The following is a 16,014-nucleotide window of genomic DNA, read 5'->3' on the forward strand; positions in this document are numbered from 1 at the left end:
CTGGAGATTATGTCTGGATTTCCGCTGCAAAAGCACAAGGCACCGTGATATCTGTACACCGCAGCCCACAATCTTACCTGGTCAATGGACCACATTAGACACTGAGGAGAAATTGTCACCATCTAGTTCCTATGCTTGCTTCAGGTTTTAAGATCATAGATTTTAGCAACTACCTGACACCTGGACACCAGCAAGGTGATCTCATCCTCAGCGTTTTGGGTAATATCTTGACGCAGGAGGTCTGCACGAGGTTAACGCTGTGAAATGGTCGTGGATAGCATTGTACCACGTGGTTAATCTGTCGCGATTAGGGTTTTGGCAAAGGTCTCACATCCTTCCTCCTGCTCTTAACAGACTTTCTGGCTCTTCATAGAGAGTCTGTTGCCCTGAGGGGCTTAAACGGATGCGGATGGGGTTTGCATTAGAGTTGAAAACCCGGTGGATGTTATACAGATGGCAAAGGATGCTTTGCGTGTCAGTATCGAGATGCAGAGGGCCACTGACCACGCGTCAGTATTTGATGCCCATGGAGTGAGCCCCGGCTGTGGTACCAGCTGGGTCAGGTGTGTCATTGGCAGTACAGTCTGAGGGTACAGCTGGCAACATTGGCAGGAGGCAAGGCAGAGAAATGATTGAACCAGAATTCCTAAAGGAAGGGGGATATGGTGTAATTCAAACTTGAATGGTTCCACATATAACCTGTGGATGACGTCATGGGTCTGGCTTGAAATAGATTTTCCAATAGAGTCTATTTTCCTGAGAGGTGATTGAACTGACGCGTTTTCCCTCCAGTGAGACTGATCAGGCACCTTGAGGCTAAGCTGAGCGATATAGGCAATTCATCAGTAGATCAATACCAACACTTACATCTCCTCTCCCACCAGTCAGCGGGTGGCCAGCTTACAACACCTTCAGAACGCCTCCTGCTTGACGCTCCAGCACTTCTCCTGGTACATTAGGAAGGCTATTGTGACATTTGGACGAAACAACACAACAGTCCTAATTATATGATCAAAATCATTATTCTTGATTGGGGGTTGTACAAGTAGGAGAGAGCCCCTTGCTGTGGCATTATGCAGCATCCCATCATTACAGATTGCTGGGTGCTGTTTTGGCCAGAGGCCCTTCTGTTGAACTCTTGCCTCCCCGTTTGTCAAAGTGAATGAAGCCGTTTACATCCCCTGCTGTGACTCTATAAGGTACAACAAGGGGAAATCTGAATACAGCATGGCCTGAAACTGGGTAGAGCTAACACATAGTCCCTATGGTTGATTGTGTACACGGTTAGATGCAGAAGTAGTAGAAGTATAGCTGCAAAGTTGTCAAGTCGGTTATTTGTTTTGCCAAATATGTTTTGATGGAAATGTTGATGGTGGCCTGAATTATGTTCAGTGCAACATATTTTCCAGGGATGAAAATGGCAACATGTTTAGACCTCCCTACGAAGTCACAGGGAGATGGTTGGCGGGTGTACAAAGTGCTAAACTTTGACACAGGATGTATCTTAACCAAAGCACCCTGGTTAAGGTTAGAGAACGTGTGGTGTGTAATTACATTTTAATAAAGTCAACCCATTGTGTCTCAGGCTTCAAGTTTAAGTTAACTCTTCAATATTTAATATTAATATTTCAATACTTTAAAGAATCTTTCCCTTCAACTTAAAACTACCAGTAAAATAACTGTTCGTCATATTTGCCCAAGCTTTCACGATATGACAATGAACATGAGACAAATCATCTGTGGGGGGAAAATAACAGGTTCCTCTGCCTCCTTTTAGTCCGCCGAAAAGCATTTACAACCAATCAGAGCCATGGAGTCAACAACACTCCACGGCTCTGAATGGCCATGGAGTGGCCAATCAGTGGTATGTTTCTGATAAGATGCCTGTATAAATGAATGTTATATGGCCGGTTTGGATTGCATAGTGTGTGCTTTAGTTCTTTATCAGCCTACATCCTTGTCACTTCCACCTCTCCACGACTCTTCTATATCTCCATCTGAGACTCTGACGATGGAATAATTTCCCCCTAACTAGACCAGCCTCTATAATCACTGATTACCACCTACGACTCCCTGTAATCAGCCACCGCCATCTTATGACAAAAGACTGCGTGTGTGTGCGTGTGTGTGTTGTGTAGGCGAACACTGTGTTATACATGTGTGCAGATCTAAAGGTGGATGATAATGAGGAGATTTGTTGTCCGTCTTAAGAAATACATGAGATCTGAAACAAATACAAACACTCTGCACACACTCACAGGCTTCGTGACCCTGCCGGCTCGGTCAATTACTCCTACCAGAACAAATTTCTCAGATCTCGTAAAAACCACGTCGCCTTCACTGTGTAATGAATTTTTTAACAGTGGCCACAAAATCCGAGCCATATAACTTCAGGGCATATTGCAGCTCGCTGTGTGTTTTAAAATGAAGCCTTTGTTGATATGTGAAAATATACACAATGGCAATATTGAACCTTGTACTAAGTTCTGGAGAGCTCTGTCATCAATCTTCACACAGAAACCAGGCACATCAACACAAGCACACACACACACTCATTCCTCCTGCCTTGAACTCTACAAACACACACCGATCTGAGCACACACTAAGACGCACTGTAGCTAATAACCAGGCTGTGTCCGGGGAGCGAGCAGAGAGAGACGGTGCATCTCCTCCCGGGTCACTGATCTGTGTGAATTATAGATCACAGCTTTTTTCTATACTAGGTTTTGTAGCTGGGCTCGTGGGGCAGGTACAGGAAGAACCAGGGAGGAAGACAGCAGACTGTGGAGCAAATCTTTTGAAATAGAATCTACAATTTCACAACACGCTGCCTTGAAGGGACAAAAACAACAAAAACAAAAAAAAACTCACTGCACTTTAGAATCGGTCTTTTGCGGTGTGGATGTCCTGCTGCTGCTGGATCACCAACCGAGCAAAGTGTCCAACTGCACTCGGCCCCTGAACCACTGAGGTACAGTATCCGCTGATAAGGCATTGGCTGCTGCTTTATGACCGGATTCTGAGGCCCTGTCTCCTTGTGTAGACATTTTAATAGTTACGTTTTTGGCTGATTTGTCTCCCATTCCTAAATGTCTTTCATCGGATTATGACAAAATAAATACTGTGGTACAAATTGGTCAGAGATTGTTTGGAATAGATGGTACATACTGTATGTGCCCAGCAGTACATTTTGTCACGTCGACTGAAGGCCACGGTCAAAACCCTTTCAGGTCCACCATTGTTCACACGCCTCATTTCATGGAAGATGAGTTGGTAAAGCAGGGCTTTTCCCACTTTGAAAATTGGGGCAAAACTGGCCAATAACTGTGGAATGCTGGTGCCACTGTTGGGTCGCTCGCTTAAAAATAAATACAAATAAAAATAAAATAACTGTAATCTACAAAGAGCTATGTTAAAGCTTCCAGACTGCCCAACAGCATTTGAATAAGTCGTATTTCCCTTATTATTATTATTCATGCATTTACGCCCAATATGTGTAGATTTCTTAATTATAGCATCTCTCAAATTATTTTGATGGCAAAGTTTTGGGGACCACAAGTCGAGAATTTTCAAATCGCACAGCTAGTGCAAGTTGATATAGTTAATATTTCATACTCAAATTTGTTGGTTGCTTGTGTGTTCCATATGTGTTTTCTTTGATGTATATAATGATTGTTGCTCCACTGGCTCATTAAAATCTAATCTATGTAATCTAATCTCGAGTCAAGGCGCATAAGCAGTCACGCATTAATCAGTTAGTCAGTAATCACACATGTGCATGTACAGCAGAAGAGCGCATGTTTACTTCAAAATGGAAATCCCATTGAATTCAGTGCAGGGATTTACAGAGATCTGGGTACCGTAGTATTTATCCAGCCAGTCAGTGCAAACCCATACATTAAATAGATCGCTACTCAAAGGGACACAACATACTTACCCACACACAGGGTAACACGTACTGCACATTACGGTGACAACGGCATCAATATCCACAAGGAAAGCAATAATATGTTTTCTTCTGAATCTATAAAACAGCTTTAAATTTACCACAAAAGTTCCACCTAAGGGAATCTCTCTACTTCGTTTATTTTTCATCCAAATTCATCCGCATTCTTATTTAATAACTAAGTGCCTATAATGGAAAATTACTATTTATCATTTTGTTTCCCCACTTTGGTAATTGAATCTCAGCATGGTATTCATTGGGGGTAAAATGGCAAATGAAAAATGGTACCAAGCCTAAATTATATAATCATATTGATTTCTGTTGTATTGCAGAGCGATGTGTGTCTCATGCTCGCAGTGGATGCGGTTAAAAACCAGAACAAGATGACTGAACGTTTCCACACACGAGCTGATGAGGATGAGCCTCTTCTGCGTGTTCGCGTGTTTGAGAGTTTTGCGTGCAGACATGCGCGTGTGTAAAAGCCATTGGCTGCGATAATGGAAGTCAATAGGGCCTCGTGTGATTCTGCGCCTCGTGGGAGCGTCTGTCTTTGATCAGAGAGTGCAGCAGAGAATGGCTGAGCGCACAGGAACCTTAACTGTCTCCCCGAACCACTGCACTGTGACTTCCGACGGGAAAGCTGTCATGACCGACTGACTCCGCTCTCTGGAGTGCATATGTAGTCAATGATGGACTGGCGTTTGGAGAGTGAGGTCTCGATGTCTTTAGCCTTGAACACGTCTGAGCGACATGTGAAAGTTGAAGGTTTAGTTTGTTGTTGCAATCGCCAAATGTGAACTAGTGAAGCAGATCCTCAAAGTCAATTGATTGTTCGTCAGTTTACTTTTGCTACACCTTCAAGCTTTCCGTTTTCAGACTGCACACATACAACTTACAATGATAACGATGGCAGATTTACCACCTGAAATAGTCTACACACTTTTTTGATGACAATTGGTCCTTGATTTGTAGACAAATGTGCACTAAAGAATGTTTCTAATTTCCAGCCAGTTGCTGACAACTTTTCAGCTGAAATGGCAACTGTTGCTCGCAGATTTCGTTGCCTGAAGCTAGCGAGTTAGGCTAGCCAAAAATAACAAACAACAAGAGAGAAGACTCTGAATGTTCCCAATGCGGTATCATATCCATTGTCTCCTCGCGTCTCTCTGACCCGGCAGCTAGCAGCTATGGATGCTAACAGTGCAAACAAAGGCAACAGCGCTGAAAGAGCGAACAGTGTTTACCTGAAGGGGAAACCGGAGTGTGGGTGCTACGCTTCTGTGACGACGGCGTCAGTCTGGACGCCGTTTTAAGCTCTAGCCGTATGAGAGCAGTGCGGAGCGGTGGCGGCGGCGGCCGTTAGCTAGTGAGCGCCCACATGCACTAACATGTACTGAAGGGCTTGCACGGCCGACCCGGCTATGTCAACAAAGCAAGAAGAAGCTGGGATCAGGATCAGGACAAACACACAAATACATAATCTGATCCACTATATCATTTGGCTCTTGTGTTTTTGATTTTGGAAAAGCTTAAAAAAGGAGCACACTCCTAAATGCCAATAATTGCATTTTCTACAGCCTCGTGCACACAGTTTAAAAATGAGGAGAAGTCAAAAGCTTGACAGGCCTGCTGTGCCTATTATAGTTGCTAAGATACGATTGGACAGCCACTGATTGGGGGAAGGTGTATTTAGCAAACTGTCAAAACCCTGAATAATTAAAAGGTGGCAGCGATAAGGTCATAAGAGTTAAAGCAGCAGCGATAAGGTCATAAGAGTTAAAGCAGCAGCTCCGGTCTTATCCAACTCCTCTGACAGTTCATCGTGTTCACACTCAGCAGTGCAGCTCAGCGACTCTTTGACGCTGTCGCCAGGATGTCATGATTGTTTTTCATTGCTCTCTTTGAGAAAGTGCTCAGGTTAACGAACTTTGAATAGAATCTTAAACAGGTCCATGGAAATGATTGAACCCCTATCGGCCAATACGCTTTGAGCTGAATGTTGAATGAGCTGCAGTCCTCAGTGCGTCTACGCCAGTCAGTGTTGTTTGGATTGAGGCTGACAACTGAAGAGTTAATTGATTTCCAGTTGTTTTTGTTGTTGCCTCGAATAAAAGAAGGTAACATTTCAGTCTGGCCTTGTGTTATTCATGCTGAATCTGGAACGATACTCAGTAAAACCACAAAAACAGCACTTTTAATCCCCCAGGGGTCAGGCTTGAAGCCCAGACTAAAAGCTTTTTAAGTCTGAAATGAACTTTCAGGCCAAAGTCCAAACAGGGAATCGGGGGGAGCAGTGAGAGATTAAGGAGAGGGAGAAGACGGCAGTAGAGAAAGTAAAAGATACTCGTCTATTTTTACTTATTTTTGCCTCCCTGCATGCGGCCTGTCCACCTCGAGAAGCCCTTCAACCGTGAAATGGATGTAAGGAAGGAACTCATAGAGATTTGTGCTGGAAAATCTTTTCAAAGGAGTGAAGGGAACACAGCAAAAAGAGAGGCTGTGCAGCAGCGCTGGGATGTGTTGAGGACGCACAAACAGACATGTTATGGACATTTTGGTATTAAAACTTCTGACAGAAGGACTCGCCTTTTTTCTTTTTTTTCAAACAATCAAAGTGTTTTGTCTTATTTGTTTGCCCAGGTTTACGAGAGAGGAAGCAACGTGGAGCAGTTTGTGACCCGTTTCCTTCTGAAGGAATCAGCCAATCAGATCCAGTCTCTTCTGAGCTCCGTGGAGAGTGCCGTGGACGCTATCGACGAGCAGCACAGCCAATCAGGGTGAGCCAATGACGGTATCCTTGTGTATGTGTGTGTATGCCATTATGTGTAAAACTCAGTTTTGTAAGCAGGCAGTGTTTCAAGTCTTTTCAGGTTAAAATGTCTGTCGCTCACACACGCACACGCACACACACACACACACACACACAAATCGGTTTTATACCATTTTCATCGCTCTCTATCGCTCCTTCATTCCCTTTGGATCCTTCCATTCAAATATTTCATTATTCTTCCCCCACTCTCTCTTTCTCTTTTCTTCATCCCTCCACAATCCCACACTAGTTTTCTCATCATCACATCCTCTCTTTATCTCGTTTTTCTTTTTCAGCCATCTACCTGCTAAGGTGAGTCCACGGATGTCAGAGAGGCGCAACGAGAACACCGTCCCTGACTATCCCCCCAACAACAGAGTCAGTGCCAGAACCATCAACACTGCCTCAGGTGACAAACACACACACACACACACACACACACGCACACACATCCCTACGCCATTTACTCTCCGTTGTAAAACACCTCAATCAGCCACCTGAACAGGTTTGATGCAGATGTCCTACAGCGGACAGGGCAGCACAGATAAACCGGGGGAGGGAACAGGGGGGAGGGAGAGAGAAGGCAGAGAACGGGAGGAGAACGGGAGGAGAAATGTAGCGAAGGCTGAGGAAGCAAAGCGAGAAGGTAGAGAGTCGGGTAGTATATCTCTGAAAGAGTTAAAGTCAAACCTTTAAGTATGTGTATGAGTCCAGTCAGCACTAAACACTTACATTTTCTGCTATGTAGTGCTGTTTTTTTATGGAGTGTGTGTGTGTGTGTGTGTGTGTGTGTGTGTGTGTGTGTGTGTGTGTGTGTGTGTGTGTGTGTGTGTGTGTGTGTGTGTGTGTGTGTGTGTTTTATATTAACTAAAAGAGACACAAATTGATTGAGGCTGGTGATTCTCTTTCAGGATGTGCAAGACCTTCATTGTTCTCTCTCTCTCTCTTCTAGTCTGTTACAGTTGTCCTCTCTCTCTCTCTCTCTCTCTCTCTTTTATTCTGTTACAGTCGTCCTCTCTCTCTCTCTCTCTTTTACTCTTACAGTCGTCCTCTCTCTCTCTCTCTCTCTCTCTTTTACTCTGTTACAGTCGTCCTCTCTCCACCAGCTGGTAGTTCACACTGCAGCGCTCGCTCGCCTTGACACTTTGTACCCACTCGAACTAATTGCTCGCTGAAGAAATGACACTTCAAAAGTTGTTGAGCTACGGCATCACTTCATCGCAACACAAACTTCACAGAAGAAGAGTTCAAACGGGAAACAAAATAATACAGTTGAGTCAAGGCGTAGGGAGAGGGGAGCCTCAAAGGGCAAACATCATCAATCACCGCTCAGACGTCGTTATTGACAAGTCTCAGTTAAAGGTGCTGTGGTTTCAGGGTCAGCGTGTCGTTTTGTCAATGGACAGCAGGGTTACTGACACACTGTGACAAACATTAAGTTGTCACTGATAATGCATTTATTCTACATCTTTCAAAGGTAACACATTCTTAAAGCATGCAAGATATGAAGCTAGCGTAAATTCATGCAGGACACGGAAGTTATACGCCCCAGCTGTAACCAGCTGACAGCCAGCCGATTGAATCATAGCTTCCGATCGGCCACGCACCAATCACAGCCCACTCTCACTTCACGGAGGTTTATTTAAATATGGCTTCCTTCTCACTGATTCATTCTACATCTACGCTGCTACAGACCACACTGCTGGCGAAGCTTCGCCTCCTCCACCCCAGCCTCCACCTCTTTGTTAGTTCATCTTCTGGCAAATGTTTGAAATGTATTTAAAAAATGTACCTCTGTCCTGTAAACCCAGGGGGGTTATTGCTCGTGCTCCCGGTCTTAGCTCAGTAGCTGCTGGCTAATCCGGGGAGCATTCAAAGAGCGGAGCCATTATCGCCAAGTTTAACTGTATTCCATTTGTTGCAATAAATGGTTAAAATCTATAACGAGAGTGTTCCTGACTGAATAGAGTTTATTGGTAAAACATAGAAAAAACACTGGTATAGTGGCTGTCTCCTGTCACTATAGGTGTGTTGCTCTTTCTTCACTTGAACTGGAAAACAAACCCAATTCTGAAAACATCTAGACAAATGTCCATTTGTGAATGGAATAAAGCTACGACCGCATCTGACTGACTGCTGTGGAGCAAACAATGGCGCTGTTGTCAAAGCCATTATTGATTCAGTGAGTGATCAGTAGAGCAAAGATTGATCCCCTGCTTTTCAATAAACAAAGTGTTTGACGTGTGGCCGTCACACTGCACTAAATCTGTGACAGGAAACCACAGCGTTTTCTACAACAGGTCGCAAGAGTTTACAAGAGTTTACAAGAGTTGGAAGTCTCAATGACATTTAGTGATTTATGGGCTCAGTGATGCAGTTAAGTGAGGAGAGTGTTCCTAACAGCTACCTTGGTTTCCATAAATCGTTTTTGGTTCATCAGGATGACACACACACACACACACACACACACAGAGAGATTCTAATGGTCTGGGCATGGCAGTGATGACTCTTTATTCTCACACAGCTTTGATTCTGACAGCACGCTGCCACAGAACAGTTTACTCTTCATCCTATACCTCTAAAAATACATCCTCATACATAAGTCGCACTGCACTTTGACAAAAGAGTCTTTTATTCACAAGCTTTTTTTACAGCCTGCTCACATTGGTAGAAATTAGGGGTCTCAACTGACACAACTGTGAAACACAGGACGCAGCGATGGGAAAATGTGGGAAAGTAATCATTTATAAATAAGAAAATCAAAGAACAGGCCTACATGTATTTATCAGAGCACTCACACTAAAACACACTAAAATTAGCCTGGGGAGGCGAGAAAACAGCTGTTTGCAGCGTGCAACAATGTGTAAAATGAAGGCAGAAAGTTCTATTTACAACCACGAAAAGCAGACAGGCTGAGAAACTGTGTATCGATCTGTGCTCTGTGTCAGTAATACGGACAGCGCCACAGCTGTGCACACACACACACACACACACACACACACACACACACACACACTGTTCTCACAACAAACACCGCTGTCCATCATTCTGAAACAACAAGCTAAGCGATAGTAACATGTTTTTTGACCAATTATAGACACATCAAGCTTAAACAAAGAGGGATCAATGAGCAACAAAGGAGACATGATTGGAAGATCAGTCGACTGTATAACTTGACTATTTACATTTTTAGTCGGGACCACCCTCGCAGAAATAAATAGGAACACAAGAAATAAACAATTTCATCAGACAACATGTTTGTGTTGTTGAATCGCTAAAACAGCGTTTTTAGCCTTTTATTCTATGTTGAGAAGGTCCATACCATTAAAATATGAAACTAAAACACTAGCCAGTCGATTGGCTTAGGCGTAAGCCTGGCTCTGTCCGAAAGTACGCCTGCAAACGCATTTAAAGCTCACAACTTAACCCGTTTAAAACAAAGTGTAAAACCTATTTCCTGGCCAGACGCAATAACTGCCTGGATTCTTTCAAATAATAATTGGACAGAGCCAGCTTTTTCACCGTTTCTAGTTTTTTTTAGCTAAGCTAAGTTAAATAGCTACTGGTTGTAGCGTCAGATGCTTATTGAAGACATGATTTGTATCCATGTAATGTAATTTAACTTAAGATTGAACTATTTCTTTAAGGGACAGCAACATAAGAGAGAGGTTACAGAAGTGCCTGATGGTTTATAAACCACATTGTTACAGATAACACATCAAGCAGAGTCCTTGATGGCTGCTTTATACCCTCAAGCTTTCTTCCCTGCTAAATTATTGAGTAACCTGTCTTTGGGAAAGCATAAAGAAAGACATTTTCTTTGTAGTCCGGGACCTTTAACTCTCTCCAAGATATGTGTCCCTTGACCCTGATCCAGATCCGGCTGTGTTGATAGAGAGATATGAGCAGGAGGCCACTGACAGTGACAAAGCAGTCCAATAAAACCAGACCATGGTGCTGCTGTGTAATACAGTAGCCCCCACTAAAAAAGAGAGAATACTGTATATGGTTGTGTAATACACTGACACAGTCAAACTAAACTTCCATGGGCTTCTTCATTTAAACCTTTCTTTTTATATTCAAACGCCTCCATAAAGAAAACAACTGTAGAGACCTGCTGATAAAATATCCAAATAAAAAGCTACTCAGTTATTTCTGTGACCTTAAGATCATCTGATATAAATAATAGAACTTTTGCTTTATTATTAAAAAGTAAAGAGTAAAAAGTTGTTTTTATTAACAGAGAGCCGTGAGGTAAACCAGTGGAGCGTCCTGATTAATAAAAAGGGTGGATATGCCTCCTTTTTATTTCCTTCTTTTTCTTATTGAAAGTGAATGTACAAAGCCTTGTTCAAAGTGCATATTATATAAATGTCTTAATATATATATATATATTTAGAATCTTCTACATCTGACAGAGAATTTCAATCCATATTTCAAAAGAGTTTTGCTGAAACAGTGCATGCCGCTGAAGAACACAGGTGTATCCAGGTGTTGTGGCTCAACACAAACATCTTGTTTTAATGAGGATAGCGCACAATGTTTTATTAAGCATTGACAATCTCATTATGAAGAAAAGATTGCAGGTTATTTACATTTTATTCAGCACACTTTTTGTTGCAGCATATGTTGCACAAAACACTACATTATTGCTCACCAGCTTTTCTTCTCTTTTTTTCTGCACTTTAGGCATCAAAATGTAAAAAAAAAGAAGACCGGTTGAACATGCTGTATGTCACATTCAATGGTTTTGTGCCAGTGATATGCACGGGTCTGAAGTTTTTCTCTGACGATTCACGTTGGATGACTCGTTCAAAAGACGACAGCTCAGTTCTTCCTCTTTCAGAGTCCAATCAGCTGTCACCTGTGAGGGGAGACTATCTTGGGATACATCTGAGCTCGTAACATGTCAGAGAAGGCCTCTGAGCTGCAGACTGCAGAAAAACGGGCTCGGAAATATTGATGCTGCCATGTGATTTCAGCACAAGTAGTCATTACATTCACAATCTCACAATAGCTGTTCCTGAAGGGTGAAGCGCCGCGTGATCGCAGCATTTCCCAGCTGGTTCGGGAATTGGAACCGGAGAGTTTCCGGTCATTGTGCAGCCTTTGTGTTCTGATAAAAGACATTTAGTAGCGTTGAACCAAACGGCTGCTGGGGTCTGGTTTATTTCGTTCAGCAGATACAAATTTTGTTAGTTTTTTTGTTCTCATTTTTACATTAAGACAGCCTCACTGCGCTGTAGGCTTTAGTTTACGGACATGCCACGAAGATTCAGAATAGATGATGAAGCCCACGGACTGTAAGGACATGAAAGAGAGAGATATGTTTTGTTAATGGTCGTATATAATGCCGATATCATGTTGTTGTTGTTAATGTTTGCATCTGAGAGAATACAGCAATTAAATGAAACAATGATACCAAGTGAGACTCAAAATTGATGAAGTTGAATTAACATTTAATCTAGACTCTTCTTGTCTGCATTTTCACTGTTTGCTTAAAGTCACTGTGAAGTAACTTTAACTGCTTATGTCTCAATTCAATACAGACCGTCTCCATTTAATATCGATAAATCCTCAGTATGAATCGGCCAACAGATGGATCGGTTAATCTTTAGTAATGATAGTGGAAAATATTTTTCCGTAATTCCCTGGAATATCGGATGAAACGTTCTAAAACCTAAAACCTTCTATGGCTCCTGTAGCCATAAAGAAGAAACTTTGACAGCAGAGAGCCTTGAAGTCAGCTGCGCTTTGTGTCGAGTCGGGACAAGTCGATTGATGAATGACTCTCAAACCCTCTCTCCCTGTCCCACTGCCCAGCCTCCTCCACTATGAAATACTCCTGCACTCCTGAGTCATTTCTTCCTCACTTATTGTTCTCCTGTACTTATGGCTACATGCCCGCTAATGAAGTCACCGTGACGTTTGTATCATCTGGGCTTTTCATGTCACAATAGCAAACAGAGAGATATGTTTGTTTTCACTGCGAATTAATCCGATTCTTTGCAGTGAGACGGACAGAGAGAAGGGGGGGGGGGAGTAGCAGAGAAGACAAAGCAGTGAGTGGGAGACGACTAAAAGGGTAAGAAACAAAAGAACGAGGTGGGGGGGGGGGGTGAGAGAACAAGAGAGCTAAAAATATCCACCACCACCTTTAAGTCGAGCAGCTAACGCCATGTTGTTCGCTGTGTGCAACGCTCGGGTGCTCGTCTCCTCCGAGTGACACTTCGACGAAGAGTTTTAATTGTAAATGAGCTGCAGTTTATTGTTCAGTGCTCTCTCAGGCACAGATGCACCCACAGGCACAGGCCTCGGTGTGTGTGTGTGTGTGTGTGTGTGATCATGTACATTTATATACTAGGAATGTGTGTGTCCTTATTTGTGGGAAACATGGATGTAGATTCTTTGACATTATCCATGTTTCCTTTTATGTTATATTCGCAGATATTTCCCTGTGAACACTAATTGAACGTTCAGTAATTTTACTCTTGACTCCTAACAATACAAAACACAATGGTGGACCCAGTGTCCAGCTGTGTCTGACGTGATGTGACTGAGATGGAGAGACGGAAGAGAATGGAGTCACCATATGTCGTCCAGTCTGCTGAGACGGATGTCAAAAACAGTAGCTGGTAACTAGTACCAATAATATATAGCACACTGTTTGTTGTTGAAGACGTTTTTACACTGTCTGGATACCGTTGATTATTATAGTACCATCGGCATGAAATACCAAATATTCTGAACCACTGGGATGATGCATTTATCAATGATAGGACGTCTTGAGCACTGACAACGCTGGAGATGGTCTTCAGGAGTGGATGAGTGGGCCTGTGTGAGGAGGGCAGAGGGAAAGCTCCCTTACTCTTTTTAGTGTCATTTAATTGGTTCAGCTTAAGTATTGTTTTAATTAGCTACACGCATTGTGGTGATCTGTGGCTGACTTTGCATCCGGCTTGAATCGCTACATTTTTGGTTTTGGGCATCGGATGGCATCCCCTGGAAACGGCGTTATTCTCAAAACAACCGCATAAAGCATTTTGGTGCGCCTGTGCTATTTGCACGCGTTTAAATATAGTTAATATGCATACAGTTAGCACAGAAGTGTCCCCTTTCTATGCAAAAAAACCCCACTCCTATTGACTAAGAACAGGGCTGATAGTCATGAGCGTCTTCAGAGAGTTTATCAGAACTGAGCTCGTAAGGGCTGTCTGCTCAAACGTTTTTGGGGGATGCAGCGACAGCATGCAAAGATGGAAAAATACATGAAGAAATGTCATTTTTGACAGTACATGAGACAAACAACACGGTTTATATCATCAAAGAAGTCACGCCGTTGTGCCTCCTGTGTAAACGCTCACATATGTCTTAATGTGGAGAAGCCCCTGTTGTTGACGCTGCTGTGCAAAACTCTCAAAAGGAGAGAAGTTAAATGAGCCTATAGCTCCGACTAGTTGACTCAGCAGTGTTTCTGGCTCGTACTGACTCCCACCTCTCACGTTATCATATCAAGAGTGCGATATCTTCTGTGAATGGGACCTTGAGGCGGGGCCGAGATGAGACGGTGCTGCCGGCGACTCGGGCTAATTGTACCCAAAAACACAACAGAAGTCAACAAGGCAGAACAAACATCTTTTATCGTGAGCGACCTTTTTTCATCGTGTGAACACATTTCAATGCCGCCTGTCACTGAATGGAAAGTTAAATTGGGTGAATGTGGAAGAACTCAAATCATGTTTAATTAAGGAGAAAGTCTATAGAGAACCAACCCCCCCCCCCCTCACCTCACCTCGCTGCTCGATTCGAAGGCTGTAATTCCTCACACACTTCTATAATTGACCGAGACACTTAACTTTCTAAATCTGTCGAAATGACCACTGGGCTTTTATCTCTAACTGTCTCCATGGTTACGGAGTATGGTTGAGTTGATGAGCGTGTGTGTTTTGGGTGGAGGGAGGTAGCTCCTAATTGACTGGCTGTTAAAGCTTTTAATGAAGAGTGCGCAGCCAATGCTCCAATTAACTGTGATGGGGCCATCAGGGGGGGGGGGGGGGGGGGGGGGGTGGCAGCTCAGGAGAGAGAGAGGGTGGGGGGGGACCAAGGGAGAAAAGAGAAAATAAGTGAAGAGAGAGGTGTGAACAACATGTTTTCTCAGAGCTCCTTAGTGTTATCACAGCTTGTCACAGTTCTTTCAGACGCACCAACACCAGCGTCGTCTCGTCTTGTTCTCTGTCTTAAGACAAAGACGACTCTGGACTTTATTTCTAGACCGCGGGAATATCACTAAATTGCATGATTTATTTGTTAAACGTCACGACTGTGATCGCTCATAGAAAACAAAAGGGGGAAATCACACACCTCCGCAATGCCCTTTGATTATTTTATCAAGGCATTAGTCATGGTACACTCCTACATACACACGTATGGTGAGTTTTTATGGGAGTGTGGATCTGTCAGATCTGTAGCAGCATCGTCCTCATGAGAGGAGGCCAAACACTCAAACAAGCCCGATGACATTTATCTTTGTTTGTGATTGTCCAATTGTTTTTTGTTGACAGAAATCATAATTCTTCATAATGAATTGATAATAATATGTTGTGTTCATACAATGCTGCAAGATGCACCAATCTGTATCACCATTTTTCAACAGAGCTTGATTCTGTCCTGCTTATATATCTCAGTTATTCATAATGGAGTATTTAAAGGCATCAATGCAAATGATAGACTTGCTCTCTCTCTCTCACCGCGTTGGCAGTCTTTACTGCTACAAAGTAAACATTTTCTGCCGAAGTGAAATAGTGCGAAAAAGACCAAAAGCTAATTACAAAGAGCCCCAGTGTAGCATCTCAAAATCACGGTGGAATAAGAGAGCACCTCAAAGGAGCTCGCTTCCCATCCATCCCTTTCTTTACTGTCTTTGAACAGTCCAAGTTCCTTCCGATAAACAGATATAATTGCCTATTTATCAGCCTCGTTGGAACTCCCACTTTACATGAAATATTCATGACGAGACAACGGAAATGAATACAGAGAGCGAAGAAGAAGAAAGAGCAAAGATATCATGTGGTATATTTCTTCATGTACTGGTGAGCTGTGTTTTTACATCACCTCTTGTCTGTGGCACCACCACTTTTTGATTTCAATATATATCCCGCACGTTTTGAATAAATGTAATCAAGCTGCATCAGATCCAGTCACGACCCAGAAATACTAGCAATGCAAGTTAATGTGTAATCCCACTGGTTCGCTCGGTGTG

At 43.0% G+C, this 16,014-nt stretch overlaps 1 protein-coding gene across 1 annotated transcript in view; it reads left to right on the forward strand.

Moving 5' to 3' along the window:
* necab2 (N-terminal EF-hand calcium binding protein 2) overlaps positions 1-16,014 on the forward strand; it is a gene marked incomplete at both ends in the record, with an annotated part of 97,988 nt that overhangs the window by 49,382 nt on the left and 32,592 nt on the right. The window contains 2 exons of the mRNA XM_079163696.1: positions 6,587-6,723; positions 7,052-7,164. Of these exons, the coding sequence (XP_079019822.1) occupies positions 6,587-6,723; positions 7,052-7,164 (250 nt within the window). The remainder of the gene's footprint in view (positions 1-6,586; positions 6,724-7,051; positions 7,165-16,014) is intronic.

Source organism: Pholis gunnellus, assembly GCF_910591455.1.
Source record: "Pholis gunnellus genome assembly, chromosome: 7".
Lineage (NCBI taxonomy): Eukaryota > Metazoa > Chordata > Actinopteri > Perciformes > Pholidae > Pholis > Pholis gunnellus.